The 22,500-nt window shown below is 33.0% G+C and overlaps 1 protein-coding gene across 2 annotated transcripts in view; it reads right to left on the bottom strand.

Moving 5' to 3' along the window:
* LOC137632538 (5-hydroxytryptamine receptor 1-like) overlaps nt 1-22,500 on the bottom strand; it is a 168,868-nt gene that overhangs the window by 13,195 nt on the left and 133,173 nt on the right. For both annotated transcript variants that reach the window (XM_068364513.1, XM_068364514.1), the window contains 3 exons: nt 21,419-21,539; nt 2,925-3,222; nt 957-1,150 (listed from right to left, as the gene is read on the bottom strand). In XM_068364513.1, the coding sequence (XP_068220614.1) occupies nt 957-1,150; nt 2,925-3,222; nt 21,419-21,539 (613 nt within the window). The remainder of the gene's footprint in view (nt 1-956; nt 1,151-2,924; nt 3,223-21,418; nt 21,540-22,500) is intronic.

Genomic DNA, 22,500 nt, shown 5'->3' with positions numbered 1-22,500 from the left:
GTAAGAGTCAAGTAGATATTGGTAGACGTTGTGAAAAGCTTAGCATAGTTATTCACCTTTGGATTATAGTACTTTGAAGTGTCTCGGTCACTTACGAAGATTGGACTCCCAATTGGTAAGTGCGGAGAAATGGAAATTCAGAGGCACAAACAGGTAAGGGAAAAAAATAACCTGGATAGATGACGTCAGAGACCTATTTGAAAGGAAGGGTCTTGGATATCCACGATACACGAGGTTACAGTGTGGATATAGGGTTGTATGATGGCTCGACGAGACGCTAATGAATTTTGAGTGGTGGCGTATGACCGATTTATTTTGTAAAAGCTTTATTATATCATAAGAGATTCATTAAAAATTCCGCTATTAAAGTGTGAATATGGCATTGAATGTTATGTTGTTATTATTTCTGGATCCAGCTTAAACTGGTGAAACTGGTATATATATATATATATATATATATATATATATATATATATATATATATATATATATATATATGTGTGTGTGTGTGTGTGTGTGTACACTTAATGTTATGTATATGGGCATATGTATATATTAACCATTTATTTTTATCATACATAATATTAGTTTGCATTCGAGTGTTAGAAACATTGCTACAGGTTTTATTGTTATTTAGAGTGCTATAGGTTTTAGAACGATGGTGGCATTAGACCTACTTAATAGTGTTAATAACAGTAACAAACAAGCATATGATTTTAATGAGAATAGAAAAAATACCATTTGCAATAGGGCCATAAATGATTTACCCGCCTGTTATTATTATTATTATTATTATTATTATTATTATTATTATTATTATTATTATTATTATTATTATTATTATTATTACTAGCCAAGCTACAACCCTAGTTGGAAAAGCAAGATACAAGTGGACTATATTTTTTTTTTTTTAAATAAACTTCAGCAGAATGAGGCATTAAATTCACGAGACTCACCTGAAAGGGTTTTCTGAAGTCTTTGTTGAGCGTAGCGTAGATGATAGGGTTGAGGAGAGAATTGGCATAACCCAGCCAGAGGAATAAAGAAGATACCCAGGCGGGTATGACGGAGGGCCTCTTCAAGAAGGGCCTCACCAGCGCCAACACGAAAAATGGAAGCCAGCACACCACGAAGGCGCTCATTATGATACCTGGCGAAGGGAACAGGAAAGCAAAGTGGCATCAGAAGCTTTGATATAAGGGAAAACTGTGCTTCGAATGAGTAGTTATAATTACGGAGCGATAATGATTTGTTATGCATCTGAGCTTTGCATATCTTTAAATTCAAGTTGTTGGGTACATATTTCAAGTAGGAGTACATCTTTGGGTAATAATAGATCAGTTAGCATTTGAATTTCATTAATGGGGCATACTGAAAAAAATTTTCAATCTTACGTTTCCAAACACAAATACATAACGTTTTAACAAACAAAAGAAAATACTAAAAGTAATACCATAAACATGCCATACCCTAAGTACAGAAAATAGATAATGAGCACTAATGCCGTAATAGAAAATTTACCCTTAATAACATAAAATTTCACGATTAAGATTAATTAGTTCAATTACGTATATCAGCCGTCCCTGTTGAAGTGGTTAGTGCAAGGGGAAAGGATGTTTGCTGGACTCATATTTTATTATTAATAAACAATTACTGACTTTTTTTTTCTTAGATACTCAAGTATGCATTAAAGCTTTTATTAATTTTGTTACCTGCGGACACTAGCTTACCCGCCTTTCACTTCTGTTTTCTTTAGCAGTTTAGAATATATGTTTCTCAATTGCGTAGCGTGCAAATTATCTTTATTTGATGAACGTCGTAATCAACCCACCCATCACATTCCATGGAAGGTACTCTTATTCACATGTTGCATCACTATATATATACACACACACACACACATATATATATATATATATATTATACATACATATATATATATATATATATATTTATATATTATATAAATATATATATATACATATATATATATATATATATATATATATATATATATATATATATATATATATATATATATATATATACACACATGCTTTTTAATTAAAATATATGTATCAGGTTTTTTTTTCTTTTCTCTGATTCAGTATGGTTAGAAGCCGATGAGCCCGTTACCAAAACTATTCGTGAATACAACAAACTGGACAATGAACTAGTAACGCCTAGATTTTAATATCATGTATGGGTACACTTGCAACTGATAACATTTAAATCCCGTATCGGATATGAAATGAAAACCAGCTCCCTCCACCTAATGATTGAATTGAAGTCAGTGAGAATGTTTCGAGTGCCCCAAAGAACGATATGTGAGTATATCTGACGAATTCAGATGTATTATTATGAGTAGTACCACAATGGTAGGTTAGTGATTGTTGTGCAGTAATTTCCCTCACATTAAGGAACGGAATTTTTCTTCACTCTATTTCCCAGTTTAGAATGTATTTGGCTGCATGTGTTTCATACACGCTCATACAATATAATGCTATTTCTTTTTTATCTCTCGCTCTCTCCTACATACTGATTATAGAAGAACCTGTTTAAGCTTGCCATCTTATGTTTTAGTTTGTTTGAGTTTTTATGACATTCTTGCTCGCAACTTCGTGTATATAAGCTTGTTGTTTGTTGAATAAACGTTACTTGCATTCACCACGCCTTCGTTAGAACCTTACAGATACGTTGCCCCATTATTGATATTTGTACTTGAATTCTTATGTGAGATTTATTGAAAATGGACAGCACATTACAAAACACACAATTATATATATATATATATATATATATATATATATATATATATATATATATATATATATATATATATAATTTATATGCATCTATATATGTATGTATATATATTTATTTATTTATTAAAGGAACGTGGACACCGAAATAGGGCTACTAACCTAACGTCGTAGAAGCCTTTCTTTCCTTTGCAAGGACAAACCTAAGCTTCGACTTGTGCGGCTGTGACTTCTTTTTCGGCGACCCTTGACCATCATCCCCTGTGCCATTGGTCGTCTTGCAGCTGTGGTTACAGTTGTAGGTGGTTGGCGATTGTTGATTGGCTATTGGTCCTGTCGTGGTGTTGGGAGGGTGGACCTTGCCATTCGTCTCGCAGAGAGACCAGCGAGAGCCCATCGTAGACCCGGCTGATGCTGTAGTGGATATTGAGGAACTGCAGACGACTAGGCTGGTTGGTACCTTTTGGAAGAGAAGATTGGTTTATTAGATAACGCGAATAAAGGAAGTAATTGAAATTATATTCGCTGACATTAATGATTAAGTTAAGACAATATTCGCACAATCTTGATATAAAAAGATGAGTGAAGGTGATGGAATTTTTGGTCGATTGTCTATGAGGTATTCTTCATTAAGCCGCCAAGCAGACTTATTTTCTAGTTAACCATTAATTTTGGCTCAACCTTAAAATATCAATGTGAAATGTTCGTTTGAAAATATATTCAAGTGAATGACTGGTTTATAGATTACACTGGTATCATATTAACTGTGTTTGAAGAACCACTTAATTTACTGTGGTACACCTTTAGAAATTTTCCTGTTGGGAGGTAGTGTCATCAGTGCACCTGGCGTGCTGCACTGTAGGCATTATTTAAGGGTCTTTGTAATGCTCCTTTGGACCCTCGTTGCTCTTGCTTTATATCCTTTTATTCTACCTCCATTCATACTTTTTCCTTCAATCTTGCTGTCCGTCATTTTAATTTTTACCTATAGTATAACTCTAGGGTTATACCCTAAATGTACTTGGGCAATGAATGGCCACACAGGCCCCAGCAGTGGGCAATATATCCCTAATCTGTAAATGCAACCGTATAATAATAATAAATAGATACTTAAATCTCTGATTGTAAACCAGACAATTGTTATTAATGATATAGTATCAAATTTTTCATCAAAAATGTGTTATGATAAAGTCGGATATGGCATAAGACTTGTGAACTATTATATATGCACACATACATATAATGTGTATATAGATATATATATATATATATGGGTGTATATATATATATATATATATATATATATATATATATATATATATATATATATGTGTGTGTGTGCGTTTGTGTGTGTAACACACAACATAGTAAACCAATTTAGAGACTTTTCGCCCTCGGAAGTACGAGTTGAGCTTTTTTTTTAATTGGTATGTTATGGGTCTCTATTAATATCATATATTATTAGACACTGATGCTTTTAGAGAGAAGGTGATAGTAAGTAATGCTGTTCACTAAACTAATTTAAAAAGCTAAAATCCATTTACATGATTACTTATTGGAAAGTTTTTAATTTCTTCATCCGATTGCATCTTAGTTATGTCATAGTTGACGCACTAGCTCTTTTTTTCGTATTCTATTTGGAACATTTGTTACTGGTAGTGTCTTGGTATTTTGCATTCCATTTGATATACGACTTTCACGAGGGAAGAGAATTGAAAAGAACACTAAATCATGAATTAATGATAAAAAGATTGTCTAATCGGAAATGGGATATTGTACATTATGTATTTACTTCATTCAGGAAATGGGTTTGATTTCCATTCCCCTAATTAAGAATAAGTCACAAGAAAACGAGATAGAATACATGAAGGTCGCATGATATGAGTTTCAAGTGGTGTGTGTGTATGTGTGTGTGTTTATAGATTTAAATTTTTAAAGGCCGTTCATGAAGGGCATAGGCAAGGGGCAGTGTCATTGCCCTATCGACCAGAACAATACCCTAAAGACTAACCATATATGCATATGATCAGCGCTCAAGCCCCCTCTCCACCCAAGCTAGGACCAAGGAGGGCCAGGCAATGGCTGCTGATGACTCAGCAGATAGACCTATAGGCTCCCCCAAACTCCCCATCCTTAGCACACAAGGATGGGGAGGTTGCAGCGACCAAAGAAATTAACGAGTTTGAGCGGGACTCGAACCCCAGTTTGGCGTTCATCAGTCAGGGACGTTACCACATCGACCACCACATATGTGTATGTGTGTCTTCCTGTGTGTACGTACCTGTATGTTTATATGTTTTCTACGTCTCAATTTATTTAGATTTCTCTATCGTTTATGACTCTTACACCATATTGGAGATTAACTTCCCTCCCTCCAGTAAGCTGCACTCTAATACTCCTGTTCTCATTAGGAAGATGTCTTATATATTATTTTCCTGATTCAATTACTCACTAAATTCAACTTCCGAAGGGGAGATCAGTTTCTTCCATGTTCGTCTTAGATGTTGCATTATAATAGAATTAAGTGGCACCCTTTAGTGTGTTAATTTACTTGCAGGAAACCATCCATGATTTAGTGCCCTTTGTGTAGTCTGTATGTTTAAACATTTTTTTTTTCATATTATGTAAGGGACTATTATTGCTCATCTATTGAAAAATACTAAACAAAGGAAAATGATAATAAGGGTATGTCATTAAATAGATAGTTGAAAACATAAAGAAACTGAACAAATTAAAAGAAAATTGTCACATAGTCCTTTGAAATAGTAATAATGGACTTCCAAACTCCTAGAACTGGCTGTATCAATATTAGCCAATACAGAAATGTCTTACAAAATTTGGTTTCTTCTTCCATCATTTACGTAATGTTTTCTCTATAGTGAATATATTTCATAAAGTTATTTTCCTCTTTTGTACATTGGTTGATTAACGGGTCCAATAGTTATCTTGTTTTTTCGATAAATACATTTCCCACCATACTTCATAGAAGAATCTCTGCCCTGTTATTTGGTGTTAGGACGTAGATTCAGTGTTTACAAAGCACACACTCTCTCTCTCTCTCTCTCTCTCTCTCTCTCTCTCTCTCTCTCTCTCTCTCTCTCTCTCTCTCTCTCTCTCTCTCTCTCTCACCCCTTTCTCTGTGACAGCATGCAGTGACATAGAAATCCACTATTCTCTACCAACAGAACTGCAGAATTTCAGTGAATTACATTCTCTCTCTCTCTCTCTCTCTCTCTCTCTCTCTCTCTCTCTCTCTCTCTCTCTCTCTCTCTCTCTCTCTCTCTCTCTCTCTCTCAGTCTGCGTTACTGTTGGTTAATCGCTCAACTTTTAAGTAGTTTTTCATGTCTGCCATTATGGAAGCAATGCTTCTAATTTAATTTTTTTTAATATGATCGAGGTTGATAGATTTCGTAAATAAAAAAAATAATTTTATATGTATTTTATGAATTTATATTTTTCCCTGTAATATTAGCTTTACTCTAGTCTTATTAGCGAATACTAAGTTACGGTTATCTATTATTATTTTGGTTTTTAGTTTATTATTCTTTTGGAAACCATGGGGAGTTTCTTATGGCTGTTAGTTTTCATTTTTTTATAATATGAAATAGAGTTGTTGCCTTTGGTTTTCTATTTCTATTATTGGAAATGAAGAGTAGAATATATAGGGCTGGAATATATTTTCAGTTACATATGCATCAATATTCTTTTAAAGCGTGAAGCTTTTGTATTCAGATTTCATAATTATTCCTACTATTTCTTTATAAGTATTTCAGTAGAGATTACGGGGAATTTTTCCTTTTGATTTAAAGGGACTGGAAAGCACTAGATATGGTAGTTATTTTCATATTGACAGAAACTGACAGGGACAACAAATTTGGAAAACGTTATTTTCTCTACAATAACTTCGTAATTAAATGCCAATTAGTTTCATGGGAATTCGGATACGATCAGCAAGTGGTGTAATTATCGGAGCTGAATCAAGACTACTGATTAGCCAATTTTACAACGCTGATCTATCTATATAATGACTGAAACATTTGACAGTACCTTATGCTATTTAACCCAATCTTTTTATCACTGCCAGAAAACGTGTTCATAAGGGTTCATATATGAATAGAATTGATAACCCTAGAGCCCCAACTTTCTTAAGCTTTAGATGCAGTGTTTAGATGCCTGCAGCTTTGAAAAATCTATCTTATTGGTGAATTTTACTGTTATAAACTACCGTTATTACCTCCGGCAACGAAGTTTGAAGGAGGTTTTGTTTTTGCCCCTGTTTGTTAGTTTGTTTGTGAACAACTTCCTGGCTACAATTTCACTCATACAGTAGTGAAACTTTCAGGGTTTTAATTGTTATGGTGTGACGTGGAAGGAATTGTATTCTGAAAATCCTAGCTCAAGGTCAAGGTCGAGGAAAAGCTCGACCGAATTAACCACAAGACAAGCTGGTTTCGAGAAATAAGCTGCCGTGGTGGAGGTCTGCACTCTCAGAGTGCTTTTCTAGTTAAAGTCGGAAGTTATCCTGATTATAACTTAGCTTTTGAAATTCTGTTAAAGAATCACGTTAACAATTATTTTAATGCTCATGATTTAGTCTACTTTGACTTCTCTCTCCCCTTTGTCAAGCAAATTGTTGTTTATTTATGGATGCATTTACCTATTCAGACAATTAGTTTGATTTGACTAATTTGTTTTTCCAATATTTGCGATGTTGCTTTGCGAAATAATGCATTTTGGTTTCTGCGTTATGAATGTTTTCACATATCGATTAATGATAATGATAATGAATTTTAGGGTACACACTGCAATCATTAAAAGCTTTTTACAGCTCATCTTATTTTTGAGTGATTGTTTTATTTCAAGCACTTTTTGATATTTGACTTGAGATAACCTTGGCTAATCGCTTAAACTTCGTTATTAACACTACTATATGTCATTTTGTTTATCAGGTATGTAGTTATGTATGTATGTATATATATATATATATATATATATATATATATATATATATATATATATATATATATATATATATATATATCTCATGCTTCTGACATACGATTCAGTAATGCAGTATAACATACATGTATGTATGTATGTATGATCATCTTTGTATTTTGGCTTCATTCCTATATTATTTTAGTTCTTTTGCTTAAGGGTACACTCGGGCACACTAGTCTATCTAATTTCTCTTCCTCTTGTTTTATTAAAGTTTTTATGGTTTATATAGGAAATATTCATTTTAATGTTACTGTTCTTAAAATATTTTATTTTTCCTTTTTTCCTTTCCTCACTGGGTTATTTTCCCTGTTGGGCCCCCTGGGCTTATAGCATCCTGCTTTTCTAACTAGGGTTGTAGCTTAGCAAGTAATTACAATAACCATAACTAAGTCCATAAAAAAACTATTATCCAACACCTGCAGACGATTCATATTTACCCTCATTTATTTATTATACTTTTTACGGTTGGCTGGGAAAGTTAATCCTTTATTGCTGTTTTTTATGTTCATAGTACCCCATGATTTTATAGATAGCTGGCGTCGTTTCTCTCTCTCTCTCTCTCTCTCTCTCTCTCTCTCTCTCTCTCTCTCTCAAATATACAACTTGACAGATTATTTAATGAGATATTTCCAATCCTACTTACTGAATACCAATTCAATAAACTTAGAGGCTAGGTGAATGCACCTAACTTTATTTCAACAGACAACGGGCTTATATACAAGACTTTCAATGGAAGAAGGTAATAAAAAATCAAACGCATCAATTCATGAAAAAGGCTTAAACTGGCTCTGTTAACAGTGAGGTTTAGAGCGAGATATACAATAAAAAAAAGAAAATACCGTCACAATGTACGAGTGTGTATGGTACAAAACATAGCAATAGAAATTTGTCTTGCTATGATGGTATTTAGACATGTCCAAAAGGCTAATGTATTTCCAGTTAAAGAATAGTAGTGATGACATGGATTGTTCTTTCAGAGATAAGGGCTTTCCTCTTGCATTTCCCTGTGGAAGGCTGCGTGCAAATGTGTGTTTAGTTTGTTATTGAAGGGGCATTCTTTTTCTTTTACAGTATAGAGTCGTGTTGATTAAACTGATAGTTGATATAGGTTATGTATTGAACCTACTGATAAAATAATAGGATCAATAGGTGTTTATAACTAGACTTCAAGTTCCATAACTATTAACTTATATTTTATTTTGCAACATTTAGCCGTTCATATTTTTACAGCTATATTTTCGATGAACCCCCCACGAAAATTAGTTACTTCATACAGCTACAGAAATGGTCCCCATTAGTGAACCAGTCAGCCTTATCTTATAAACATCCCTGCTCATCTTAGTTCTCAAGACCCTTTCCAACACTTAACGTATCAGTCCTACCCGTTCTATGGCTTCTTTTACACATTTTCAGTAAGATATTGTTTATTTTTTACCATATGACCCTATTTCAACAAAGTTCTGTTGTTTATTCATTCATCAATGCTAAAACTCATTTCTCACCTTACAAACTCTTCCCACTCAAGTTTAGTACACAAATAGTTTACCTCGTCAGTCTCGTTTTTCTTTTCATTTGCACTTAACCTCCGCACTTTACTTCGTATAGGACAGTAGAGTCTTCTATATATATATATATATATATATATATATATATATATATATATATATATATATATATATATATGTGTGTGTGTGTGTGTGTGTGTGTGTCTGTGTGTGTGTATGTATGTATGAGATAATGATTTTGTGATTCGTGAAAGGAAATGATTTGCGAATTATATACTCATAGGCATGATTTGGACTCAAATAGATGTGAAAATAAAATACTTTTATATCATTTAGCTCTAGATTATGACGCAAAATAAATCTTTTCTAGTCTTTGTTCTTACATGTTCTGTTATTTAGAAAACCATTAAATGACTCATCAAATTTTCAGAAGTCTAGTATCAGGCCATTTTTTCATCCGTGCTTGAATCTAGAAACTATGGATTATGCAAAGTTCAAAATGGCTGATAGCTTAGTTTCACATGCTTTTTATACTGACATAAGTTGTCAATCGCATTGCTTGCCAAGTACTGAGTATATTAATGATTTTGTATTATTATTCTTTTTTTTTTTTTCAAATCAGTTGTCACAGACATAAGGCAATGTCAATTTTACTTTATTTTGAAAAAAAAAAGTTTTGCTATTCCTGTGAGCATTTTTTTTTATTTAGGAATTAATTACATAGACAAAATAACAAATTAATTGCTTATTTGAATTTAATTAATTGTTTTATTATGATTTTTGTCTTTAAGTTTACAATTTTGTTTGTCGGTGTCTTCCAAAAGATCGAATATTCCTAACACCAAAAACTGGGAAGGTTAAAACTGTATAATTTGTGTTATGAAACGAAACAGTGGATACTATTTTATAATTTGACATAGAGGACTATTTATAAACTTGCCATGTTTCATTAAACAGACTTGGGAAATTTTCTCTGAAGCCTATTTGTTTCATAGAATCCTAGTCAAACTTTAAGATTAACACATTTACCATTACAAAGAGATTACGAAGTGAGGCTCTAAAGGTTTAAAGGCCGTTTATAAATGGCAGGGACAAGGAGCAGTGACATTGCCCTATCGAGTAGGACAGTGCCGTAGAGACTGACAATATATACTTATGATTAGCACCCAAACCCCCTCTCCATCCAAACTAGGACCGAGGAGAGCCAGGCAATGAGTGCTGATGCTCAGTAGGCTTACCCAAACCCTCATCCTTAACTCACAAGGATGGTAAGGTTGCAGCGACCTAAGAAACTAACGAATTTAAGCGGGAGACAGGGGTTCACAAGTCAGGGACGTTACCACATTTGGCATCTCAACCCCAGCAGATTTTTTTCTTTATTTACATTTTATTTCCTTTGTGACCATAGCTGTAACAATGTCTCCTTCAGATTGGATTATATATTTTCTTATTCCACACTAAGCTAAATTTGCTAAAAGAAAAAAAAAAATTACTCAGTCATATCAGGCAAACCTCATATTTTCAACTTTTATTACATTTTATAAACCTTTTGATATGAGGCAGCAATGGTCTGTGGTATTATGATAATGTTTTGCAAAATTGTTTTTGTTATTTATTTATTTTAAAGAAAATGAAAGCGATTTATTCCATATATGTTCTTTTAAATGGCAAGGCATGGTCAAGTGTCAAAGAACAAGTGAAAACTTTTACTAAAAAGGATATGTATGTCCTCCTGACTTTAAACCATTTTTTTTTACCAAGGATATGTTGGTGACACGTTTTTGTTATTTCGAAGTCCCTGTCATGTCCAAATGTCTTAGATTACTTGAATTCTAAACTTCCAGTGAATTAGAAATAATATTTACTTGATATTGAATTTTAAATAATTGGTACAGGGTTTAACACATTTGCCCACTGAAAATCAGTGTTCAGATGTCTGTCCTAAACTCGAGTTCTTTATTCCTTTCCAGTATGAGAGCAATCGTGTCTGCGCTCTCTCATATAAAGCATATGACCTCTGTGCTCGCTACCTCAACATTCTACAGCAATGGCTCTCCCTATAATTTTACATATACATACATAGATAAAAGGATAGAAAGACTTTTGATTCCACCGAAAGAAAGTAAAACAAATGGCACTTGAAAAAAAAAACCTTTTGTACGATTCCATATTGGCTGCTCATGTTTTTGAGATACGAAATTACCTCAGTAAAATTGTATGTCAATTCTATCCACAGGTTTCTTTGAAGGTGGTTTATCTCCTCTTCAATGAGTAAAGTTTTTCAAATTTAGAAATTAGGTCTCTGATGATTTTTTTTCTGTTTTCATATATCAGTTTGAAGTTAATATTTTGATTTATATTTTATAGGCAATGCAATTATTTATACTCTTTAAAGCTCTGATTATCATTAGAGGTTTTACGAAATCTAAGCAATAAACGTGTTTATGACTCTCTCTCTCTCTCTCTCTCTCTCTCTCTCTCTCTCTCTCTCTCTCTATGTATATATATATATATATATATATATATATATATATATATATATATATGATTTATATACAGAAAATGTAGCCTTTTTTATTCCTCTGCTGAGCGAAGACCTCAGACATGTCAGTTCATGGCTGAGGTTTTAGCAGTTTTCATCACAACGCTGGCCGGTGTGAATTTGGTGATGGTGGGAGACTTTTGTCTGATCGTTTGCAGCAAACCAACCTAGTATGGGTGGCCCTGACTAGTATAGTTTTACTGATCAAGGTGATACACAAACCTTTTCTCCACGATAAGGTATCTACTCTCAGATATATATATATATATATATATATATATATATATATATATATATATATATATATATATATATATATATATATATACTATGTTGGTAGAAATATAAAAGCTCTCTGTATTCAACGCTTACCTGTTATTAACATTAAACGTGGGCATATCCATTTTATAAAGTATAGTTGTAACTCTAATAGTCGCACTATTTTTCCTACAAATACTGTTATATTTTTTGAAAATAATTCTCGGTAAGAAGAACAAATAACGGGTTTAGTGAACCTTCAGAATTTCCATAATATCTTAATATTTGCAGAGAATTACTGAAATGTTCGAGATTAGGTATTGCTAAAATTTTATCCTAAAGTGAGTAATTATGATGAATTGAATTAAAAAGAAAAATTTTATGTTATATATACAAGCAAAAATGGGTTGTTGGATAAAAATATGTAAAATAACATGTTGCAATTTCCTTTTGTTTTTAATAACTTCACCTTCTGTTTGTAATAACTTCATATTTCATATATATATATTGTAATATATATGATGTAAAATTGAGGCAAATTAGATAGATAACATAACATATTTTCTTCGGAATATCAGTGGCATATAAAATATAAGATAAAAACTGAAATGAAATACTAATGAAGACTTGAAATGAAATAAAACGTTGAAATGAAAAAAAAAAAGTTGAGATAAAATAAAACGTTGAGATAAAATAAAACGATGAAATGAAAAAAAAATGAAAAATACAAGTTGAAATTAAATAAAACGATGTAATGAAATCGAATGAGTTAAGTTTAAAAACGGGACACTAAATCAAAAGAAAGATCGAGACTCAGAAATTGGAGACTTTGTATAGAGAAAAATGAGAAGGAAAAAGAGGGATGAAAAATCGAACAGTAGGAAATGGACGGTTAATGGAGGGAAGGTTTGAAAGCGCATTGAAGAGGATGGAAAAAAAGGGCGTACTCATGGAGCAGAGATCCGAAATATTTTGAGGTCAGCTTTAACTCTCTCTCTCTCTCTCTCTCTCTCTCTCTCTCTCTCTCTCTCTCTGCTTGACGAACAGTGACATATCTGCACGCGCTATGAGAAAAATATGTAGTGAAATTATTTTCAGGATATTGTGATCATACACTTTTGAGAATACTTATAAGACACGTGATATATTCAGATATGACTTCGCGATCACACACACACACAATATATATATATATATATATATATGTGTGTGTGTGTGTGTGTGTGTATGTGTGTGTGTGTGTTTATATGTATGTACAGTATATTTGTGTGTACGTATATAGGTACTGTATATATATATATATATATATATATATAGGAAACCTTAGAAACATTAGAACTGAATTAAGGAAATCTCATAAACATCAGAATTGAATTGATGAAATTTTACATTGTCTTTTTCTCTTTCCTAAGTATTTCTTACTCTAAATTTAATTTCTAAACTCATTATCCTAATTTTATAGTCTCCAGAACAACGTACAGACTAACAAAATCATCTCTTTCTGTTATGTGCTTCTGTATTGAATCCCGGTACACATTTTTTTTCTTTTCTTTTCTCTATACTTACTAAGGGTCCGTATCAGATGATCTCAAAACTATTGTCATTTTCTCCTATTCTACTTCAGTTATACTTCGTAGACACTAGTTTTTTAAAAGATTCATACTCAGTCTTGATCATACAACTCTCGATTTGACACACTTGAACGCTTTCATTTACCTCTTGTATCATCCTGACCTTAAAAACGTTGTTCATTTTTTAGCTCTACTGCATATTTCAACTCACCCAAGACATTCATTCTTAGTCCTTGCCTTTCTCGCCTTCGCTCGCTGCTTTGCACCGTTGTTCTTCCATGAACAAAGACATTCAGGTTTCTATCATCAACCATCAATCATTTATCACTTTTTCTGTATGTGTACACATTCAAAATCCCAAAAACTTTAGTTTTCAGACTGGCAAGAATCTGTAGATTTCTTTTCTACATTATAACCAGGAATCTGAAAGGAACATTTTTTATTTTCTCCTATTTTGCGAAGGCCTTAGTACTTGAGTGACGAAGATTAAAGAAAAACTGTCGCAAAAAGAATAGATATACAAAACAATTACCTTAAACATACTTTCTCTAATGGTTTCATCTGAATGCCCTATAAGATGTCGTGTTTATTAATGCAGGAAGATATTTAATGAAGCGATTTTTGTCTGTCACCTGTCACCTTAAAGTAACGAGTTTAGTTTCCATTACACCTAATCTCTCTCTCTCTCTCTCTCTCTCTCTCTCTCTCTCTCTCTCTCTCTTCTCCTTTTCCTTTACTCTCCACCAATAAAGTAACTTTGGAGGAAATGGAACGATTCCTTTGTCGATCCAACTAACAAGAAAAAGTGACGAAACCGGCCGTGTACCTCTGTGGACACAATTTACCTGCGTCTATTGAGCAACCAACAGAATGCAATTATTCTGTCCTCAAAAAACTTTGCATTGTTCGCGTCATGTCTTGTGTATTTCGTATAGATGAAAAAAAGAAGAAAATATTTTATGGACCAGTGCGATAGAAAAGGCTTATAGAGCTTCTAGGAAATCTTAAGACGGATCTTTCCGGATGACTTGAAATGGAGATGCATTCTCCTCTTGAGATAAGGATAAACATCTGCATTAGGATATGGTGAATAATATTATGCTTAAGATGTTAAAGGTTGTTTTGACAGTTTTTTTTTTTTTTTTTTTTTTTTTTTTTTTTGCCAATTTGCTGGGAATTAAAGAAATTTTATTGTTCATATCAATTAAAGGGCACAGATAATGCTTGGGTATAGCAAGGTTGCTTAAAAGAAAGTTTGGTGATAGATTTTATTAAAACTAAATTGTAAAACCAGGGAAATACTATTTATCATTTAAAATAAAGCTAAACAATGACTCTACAAGTAGCATTCGTAGATGTTATCTTTAACAGGTCAATGTTTGGTAACGCTTTGAACCATATATTGTGTTTGTAAAGTTGTGTCTGTCATAAAGAAATGAATAACGAATGCAGAAGAATGGTGCCATAGACCTTGAGAGAAATTTAAGGCAGTCAAAAGGGTCATTGAGTTTGTTTTTTTCTTTTTAAATTCTATTAGGAACAACATTGGTAAGCGAAAGCAATTATTTTTGTCAAGTTAATATTTCAAAGAAACCACGATTGTATACTCTAAGGATATATCTCTTGAGTGTGTGTATGTGTGTGTGTTGGGGTGGGGGAGTGTAGTTAATTGTGGATACCTGAGATTGAAATTGATTATTAACATTCTTCTAGCCCCATAATTATTAGAATCAGGTTGCTAGCGTGGCTAGAATCCATAGCTGTCGACTAACTACAGTGGTATGACGATTTTGGCAATATATAAACCTTCGATGTCATTTTCACTCCGTGGGAATATTGCCGCCTCTGGCCTTGTGATTGATTTATTAGCGGCTGTCTTGGGTCATAATTGCTGGGGTCATTGAACTGAGGTTTTATTTAGCGGTTAACAGGAATTTTCTTTGTTTCGATTCATGAAGAATGGAAAATCCATATGAATTTAACTAAACCCAACAATGTTATTTTTTCCAAAAAGATTTTTTAAAGCAACTAAATATAATGTAAAACAAAACATTTTTTTATGACCAAACCTTAAAACAAATGTTTATTTTTTTTCTTATTTAAAGGTTTTTTAAAGACTCTTTCTTTGTGAATCAATTCTGAATAAACTTTGAACTATTCATAAATTTCGACATCAGGTAGCAATTTTCTTTGTTCTGCGCAATTTTTGAAGTCAAACCACCCCATTTTGTAGAGAACGAAGCAGTCCAAGAAAAAGCCAACTCAAACTGCAAATCACCTCTCTCTCTCTCTCTCTCTCTCTCTCTCTCTCTCTCTCTCTCTCTCTCTTCTCTCTTTTTAACTGCATTATTAGCAATATCACGTCCCGCTCCCTTCGTGCATAGTGGAAAGGAAATTATAATTTGGTTATTCCCGTCTAGATTTATGAATAAATCATTGGGAGAAATTGCATTTAAAATCCCAATACTGTTTTAGTTCGGTTCATTAAAGAAATGCGATATTTTGTCGCTTTTGTAGGGATTGATATGAATATAAATATTAATGCGTTCAATGAAAAGAAAGGTTGGAATTGATTTCATCTTATAATTTATAAATGCATAATATTTTCAGCCAAGCAGAATCTACGGGAGATTTATTGATCAAGTTTAAACACACACACTCTCTCTCTCTCTCTCTCTCTCTCTCTCTCTCTCTCTCACACACATAGACCACACTGAAAAAAAATATATATAAAATACGTGTTTGCTATGCAAATCTGGATTTCATTTACAGTAGCAATAAAAAAAAGACATTTAATTGAAGAAATGTATCCCCGATTAACTCTCTCTCTCTCTCTCTCTCTCTCTCTCTCTCTCTCTCTCTCTCACATAGACCACACTGAAAAGAAATATTTATAAAATACGTGTTTGCATATGTAAATCTGGATTTCATTTACAGTAGAAATAAAAAAAGACATTTAGTTGAAATGTATCCCCGATTAACTCACTCTCTCTCTCTCTCTCTCTCTCTCTCTCTCTCTCTCTCTCTCATAGACCATACTGAAAAATATGTCAAAAATTACGTGTTCGCTAATGCAAATCGGAATTTCATTTACATCAGAAATAAAAAAAAAAAGACATTTGATGGATCGCATGTATTCCTAATAAACAGTCAAATGGACATGTACCCTTCATCTATCATTTTTGACGTAACAGGATCTGACATTATCGAAAGTAGATACAACATCCTTTTTATGATATGAAATTCATTAGACAAGAGCGGAGTTCTCAATTATAGGACTTACGTCAAAAATGATTCTGCCTGATTGGGAAATAGGTCGCTTTTATTAATGATACCTGCTTTTATGCAGTAGTGCCTTTTGATTTTGATTTAGCGAAGTTGATTTTATGCTATCCAAGGATCGTGTTTGCAGTAGGCTGCGTACGGTAAAGACTTGGGCTCAAGTTTACAATGGTTTAAGCCCTTTGTTTTATGTTGATAATTATCCAGTACCTATTTACATGAACTGATATCGTGGTTAAATAAATTGGTATAATTTGCGTCTTGTCTGTCTTCCATTTAATTTTTTAATTTTTTTTTCGTATTATTTATATGGCAGTTTCTTTTTAGCAATATTCTTCTAAACTTCGTAATTACTATGATACTACAAAAATAGATGCAGCACACAGTAGTTGGTTAATCGCCCTCCCTAAATACGAAGACAGATGATATATATATATATATATATATATATGTGTATATATACATACATACATATATATAAATATATATATATATATATATATATATATATATACAGTATATATGTGTGTGTATGCTTGTTTGTTTATTTTTTGCTCATGCCACCCTTCCAAACTGTTGCTAGGTTGCTAGGTATATAAACCTCATTTCTCGTTCATTCATGTATTCTGTGTTACGAAATGGAAATTTTTGTCGCATCCTCACACTTCTGCTTCTGGTTGGCGCACTTTTCTTCAATGTACTCGATGAATTCGGGAGGAAAGTCGTGATCTTCACTCACATTTCTATTGCACAATCTGGAAGAACAGGGTCATTTAATCTATTGTAATAGATATTATGTTTTCGATGAACATCCGGTATACATGTAGGATTTGTTCTTAAGTTCCTTTTGTCACAGAAGAAACCTCGTGCATTCGCTAACAATTGGCTTCAATTAGATTTATCTTCGTCTTTTGCTTATTAGAAATATTTTGTATTTTATTTCTTTGGCATGTGTGAATATGCCTGGACAATTTGCGTGTGTGTGTGTGTGTGTGTGTGTGTGTGTGTGTGTGAAGTGAGGATGTGGACCTCGTATACTTTCAATATGAAAATATTCAGGACTTTTCGCATCAGTTCCTTATCTGGGAAATGTATTTGCCCTCGGTTGTGCCTCGAATATTTTAGCTCGCGAACATATTTACTCTGTAAGATTAGCGACGTTGACGAAAGTGTCGAGCCTCCAGCAAAAAGCGAAGGTAGTGACATCTCAGTTTTTTATGTTTATTATTATGTCACCTGTATATTCAAGTTGAAAGATTTTCCACAGTATTATCACAGTATAACGTGTGCGTGCCCTTAGACTTGTCTGATTTCATGGGACAGCTGCTTTCTGAAGAACACCTTGGTTCATGGAAGCTATGGACATAAATTAGTAATAACTTTAGAGCAACTTCCGTGGATATTCATTAGAAGATTTCATCTAATTTATAATGTATCCAAAGTGTACGAATGTTCTAATTAAATGTATAATACAAGGCCAGGACGCTGGGAAAGCCATTTACTTTGCCAATGTACGTGAGGTTCAAATCTCACCGGTTAAGGAAAGTGAGGTTCCAGTAAATCAATAGGGCCAAGTTGATATTCAAGCTGGTATAGTCATGCAGCTGAACATCATATTCCGTTGATCGACTATTTTCCGAAATGGCTTGGTTCTAAGGTCGCCCAACTCAAGAGTCAATACAGATACTGTATTACTGTATTGACTCTGGTCCAACTGATGTGGCTATAAAGACAAGCTTCCACATGAAGAGTCCCATCAGTGACTGCTGCAGCTTGTCATCAAGGAAGCTAAAACTGAATTTTACTTGATGCTATACTAATTCATCTCCTGAACGAACTGCTGTGGCACATGCAAATGAAGCCTTGGATCTTATGGAATGGCATTTTAGGTGATGTTTATTTTTTCATTTGGCAATATATTTGATAAAGTTTTGCTAAATAATAAGAACCTGTAATATTGGCATATCTTCGTGGAAGAATCAGGGTTTGACGATTGGTGAGGCCGACATCGTTTTTAAGAAGATTAAACGATTAATTTGTCCATCAAGATGATTGACAAAAATCAGTCTGATCTGTCTGATGTGATCTCAAGCTATACAATACGTATACTGCCATCAGGTGCTATTAACAGTATTAAAAAAAAAAAAAAAAAAAAAAAAAAACTCGATAAGTCTTATCTATTTTCAGAAGAAACCAGTTATAACAGGTGTTGTGGACTATTTGGAGCTAGGCAAAAATCAACTAATACAAACATAAAAATATAATTTGATTATAAAGAGGATCTTCCTTCAATATCTGACATTCAGAATATTATTGAATCATAATCATCAGTGGTATAACTAATAGAATGAATTAGATGGTCATCCTGTTATATAAGAATAAAATGTTTGGATTGTAGAAGATTTAAGATATTTGTCAAACAGGTACATGATCTTTAAAAATGGTATTAGTTTTGAGAGAAAACCTATATTCTCATACAAATCAGTTTAAATAGAAAAAGTAATTATCTTGGAAGAAGTTGATAATCTCGGTACTGTAGTGTAGAAAGGGAGAATCATGGGTTGTGGTGGTCTGGTGGTAGCGTCCTCGCCCGGTAATCGCCAGACTGGGATTCGAGTCCCTTTCAAACTCGTTAGTTCCTTTGGTCGCTGCAGCCTCCCTATCCTTGTGAGCTAAGGATGGGGGTTTTGGGGGAGCCTAAAAGGTCTATTTGCTGAGTCATCAGCAGCCATTGCCCGGCCCTCCTTGGTCCTCCTTATAATAGAAGGATTTTTGGGCATTAGAAATCCCCAGTTATATATCGATGTATATTTTAAAAAAACACAGAGCTTTTGCATTATTTTCAAAGCGCCTCTTTAGATGAAAAAAAAAGTGTGGAAACTCCTGTAATTTTAAAATATACGATGATACCTAACTGGATTTTTGATACCCAAGTTTCTTAGGCATTGCGTGGTGTGTTCTTCAAGTTGATAGTGATTATTATTTTAACCCAACCTATCAGTTGGGGTTAAAATAAAGCCGACAATACGAGACAGCGTAGGAGGTGAAAAAGCTTCCTCTTACTGTTTACCACAATGATCCGAAAGGAAGTAAAATATAATGAAAGCATTAAACTCAAAAGGAAGAAGACTGAATCTTGATGAAGATATTCCTCTCATAAATATCTATTTCGTTGAACATTGTTTTCACCTATGAGAAACATTGCGATGCTAGTATTTTTTATATAACTATACCTAGAAATCATGGAGAAATAGTTAACTTGTTTTGATAGTCATATTTTCTCTTATTGATATTTCCCTCAGAAATAGATAGGTGACATGATTCTTTTACAGTGCAGACGGTAAATTCCCTGAAATTGTTAAATCCAGAGAGTTTCATAATGTTATTTTGGACTCATATCGAGCTTGACTCGAAATAGGTCCTTGAAAACATTCTCCAGTTGCAAGCTATTACGGTGAAACGTCGGCATTTATCATCCTCATGTCGAAATGTTTTGGTGATAAGGATTATGTTATTCTGAGGCTAAGGCAATGCGCCTACTTTTTTCTTCTCTTTTTACAGATACCAAACTGCTTTTACTCATCCCTACTTTCTCGTTTTATTTTATGATTCAAAACCATATCTGATATGTTGTTGCTTATAGTAATTAGTACTCTTGTAGGTTATGTAGTCTCCTCTGTCAATTTTACCACTACTGACTAAATCCATAATAGAGTATTCATTGGCTAGATTTATCAAAGGATAGCCAGTTCCTTGTGAAGAGCACGGTTCTTCCCCTCATCTTTGATTGAGAACATCTCTATACATAGGATGTAGCTTCATCGCCACTTATAACCCATCTAGTTTGCCAGCACGTAAGCATTGATATACTGCAGTACTCAATTTTAATCCTATCAATTATAGTGGAATTTCCATTCCCTTAACTGTAAATTCCAGGAATTCCACAGATATCCTCAAAATCAAATTAAGCTATTTCATTCTGCCTCTTGTTCGTATTCTATTTTCAGTAACTCAAAATTCCTTATACACATATATGTCCGTGGTTGCAAGCTTATCCAAATCTAATGAAAACACACAAATCAGGTTTTGTATTTCCTTTGCTTTTAATTTTGTTTCATTATCTCTTCTTGCGCCTATTGACGCAAAGGGCCTCAGTTAGATTTCGCCAGTCGTCTCCATCTTGAGCTTTTAAATCAATACTTCTCCAGTCGTCATGTCCTACTTGACGCTTCATAGTCCTCAATCATGTAGGTCTTGGTCTTTACATTTTTAATTTTCTTTAGAGCAATGAAACTCAAATGAATAAGATGAACATATCTTGGGTAGTAGAAGATAAAGATATGCAGTGATGAATAAGAACAACCATAGCCAAATAAATATATCGGGAATTGGGAATGTATACAGTACCAAAGGAATGCAATTTTAAACACCCAGATTATAAATCTAATTCCACATAGCAGGAGAGAGGAATCCATAAAGATGAGTACATCAGATACCTCTAAATGTCGTGGGCTTTCCGTTGTGTTGATGCTGCCACTCTCCTCTTTGTGTTGCAATCCAGAGTCCCCTGCCAGTTTGGTCTTCACACCTCCATTGTTAACTTCCACAACGCTATACCTGAAGAAAGAACACAAGAACATTTTAGTCTTTTTTATTCATAACTTAAAGAGCTTTTATGGCACAAGGATTTGTGTTCATTATCATAAAGTGTAAATGTCACACACTGTCGTATTTATGATTTCCGCTTGTCTTCTTTTTCTATGAAGTAAAGTAGAATAGAGTTTTTGGGTCTTTTTAAATCTTTAGAGATGTGGCTGATAGCCCAATGTGCTTTTTATTGACTCCCAGCAAACCTGGTACATTTTTAAAGCTTGGTTAACCTGTGGGTGGCTATGTTACAGAAGCATGAACTGTAGATATTCCTATATGTTTCATCACTAAATATGTATACATTATATATATATATATATATATATATATATATATATATATATATAATATATATATATATATATATATATATAATGTGTATATTTATACATATATATACCTATATATATATGTATATATATATATATATATATACATATATATATATATAGATTTACAGGTATATTGACCATACATGTACGTATGATATATATTTATATATTTACATCTATGTATAGATCTATATGTGTATATATATATATATATATATATATATATATATATATATATATATATATGGATTTGTATATGTACAGTACATATATAATTTATTATATATTTATAATATGCATATATATATTTATATCTATATATTTATATATATCTATGTCTATGGATACATATTTCTATAACTATATGTAGACAGGAATATATAGGTCTCCTCTCTCTCTCTCTCTCTCTCTCTCTCTCTCTCTCTCTCTCTCTCTCTCTCTCTTATATATATATATATATATATATATATATACATATATATATATATACACACATGTTTATATATATATATATATATATATATATATATATATATATATATATATATAGAGAGAGAGAGAGAGAGAGAGAGAGAGAGAGAGAGAGAGAGAGAGAG

Source organism: Palaemon carinicauda, chromosome 41, assembly GCF_036898095.1.
Source record: "Palaemon carinicauda isolate YSFRI2023 chromosome 41, ASM3689809v2, whole genome shotgun sequence".
Classification (NCBI taxonomy): Eukaryota; Metazoa; Arthropoda; class Malacostraca; order Decapoda; family Palaemonidae; genus Palaemon; species Palaemon carinicauda.
This window is presented reverse-complemented; position numbering and strand designations above follow the sequence as displayed.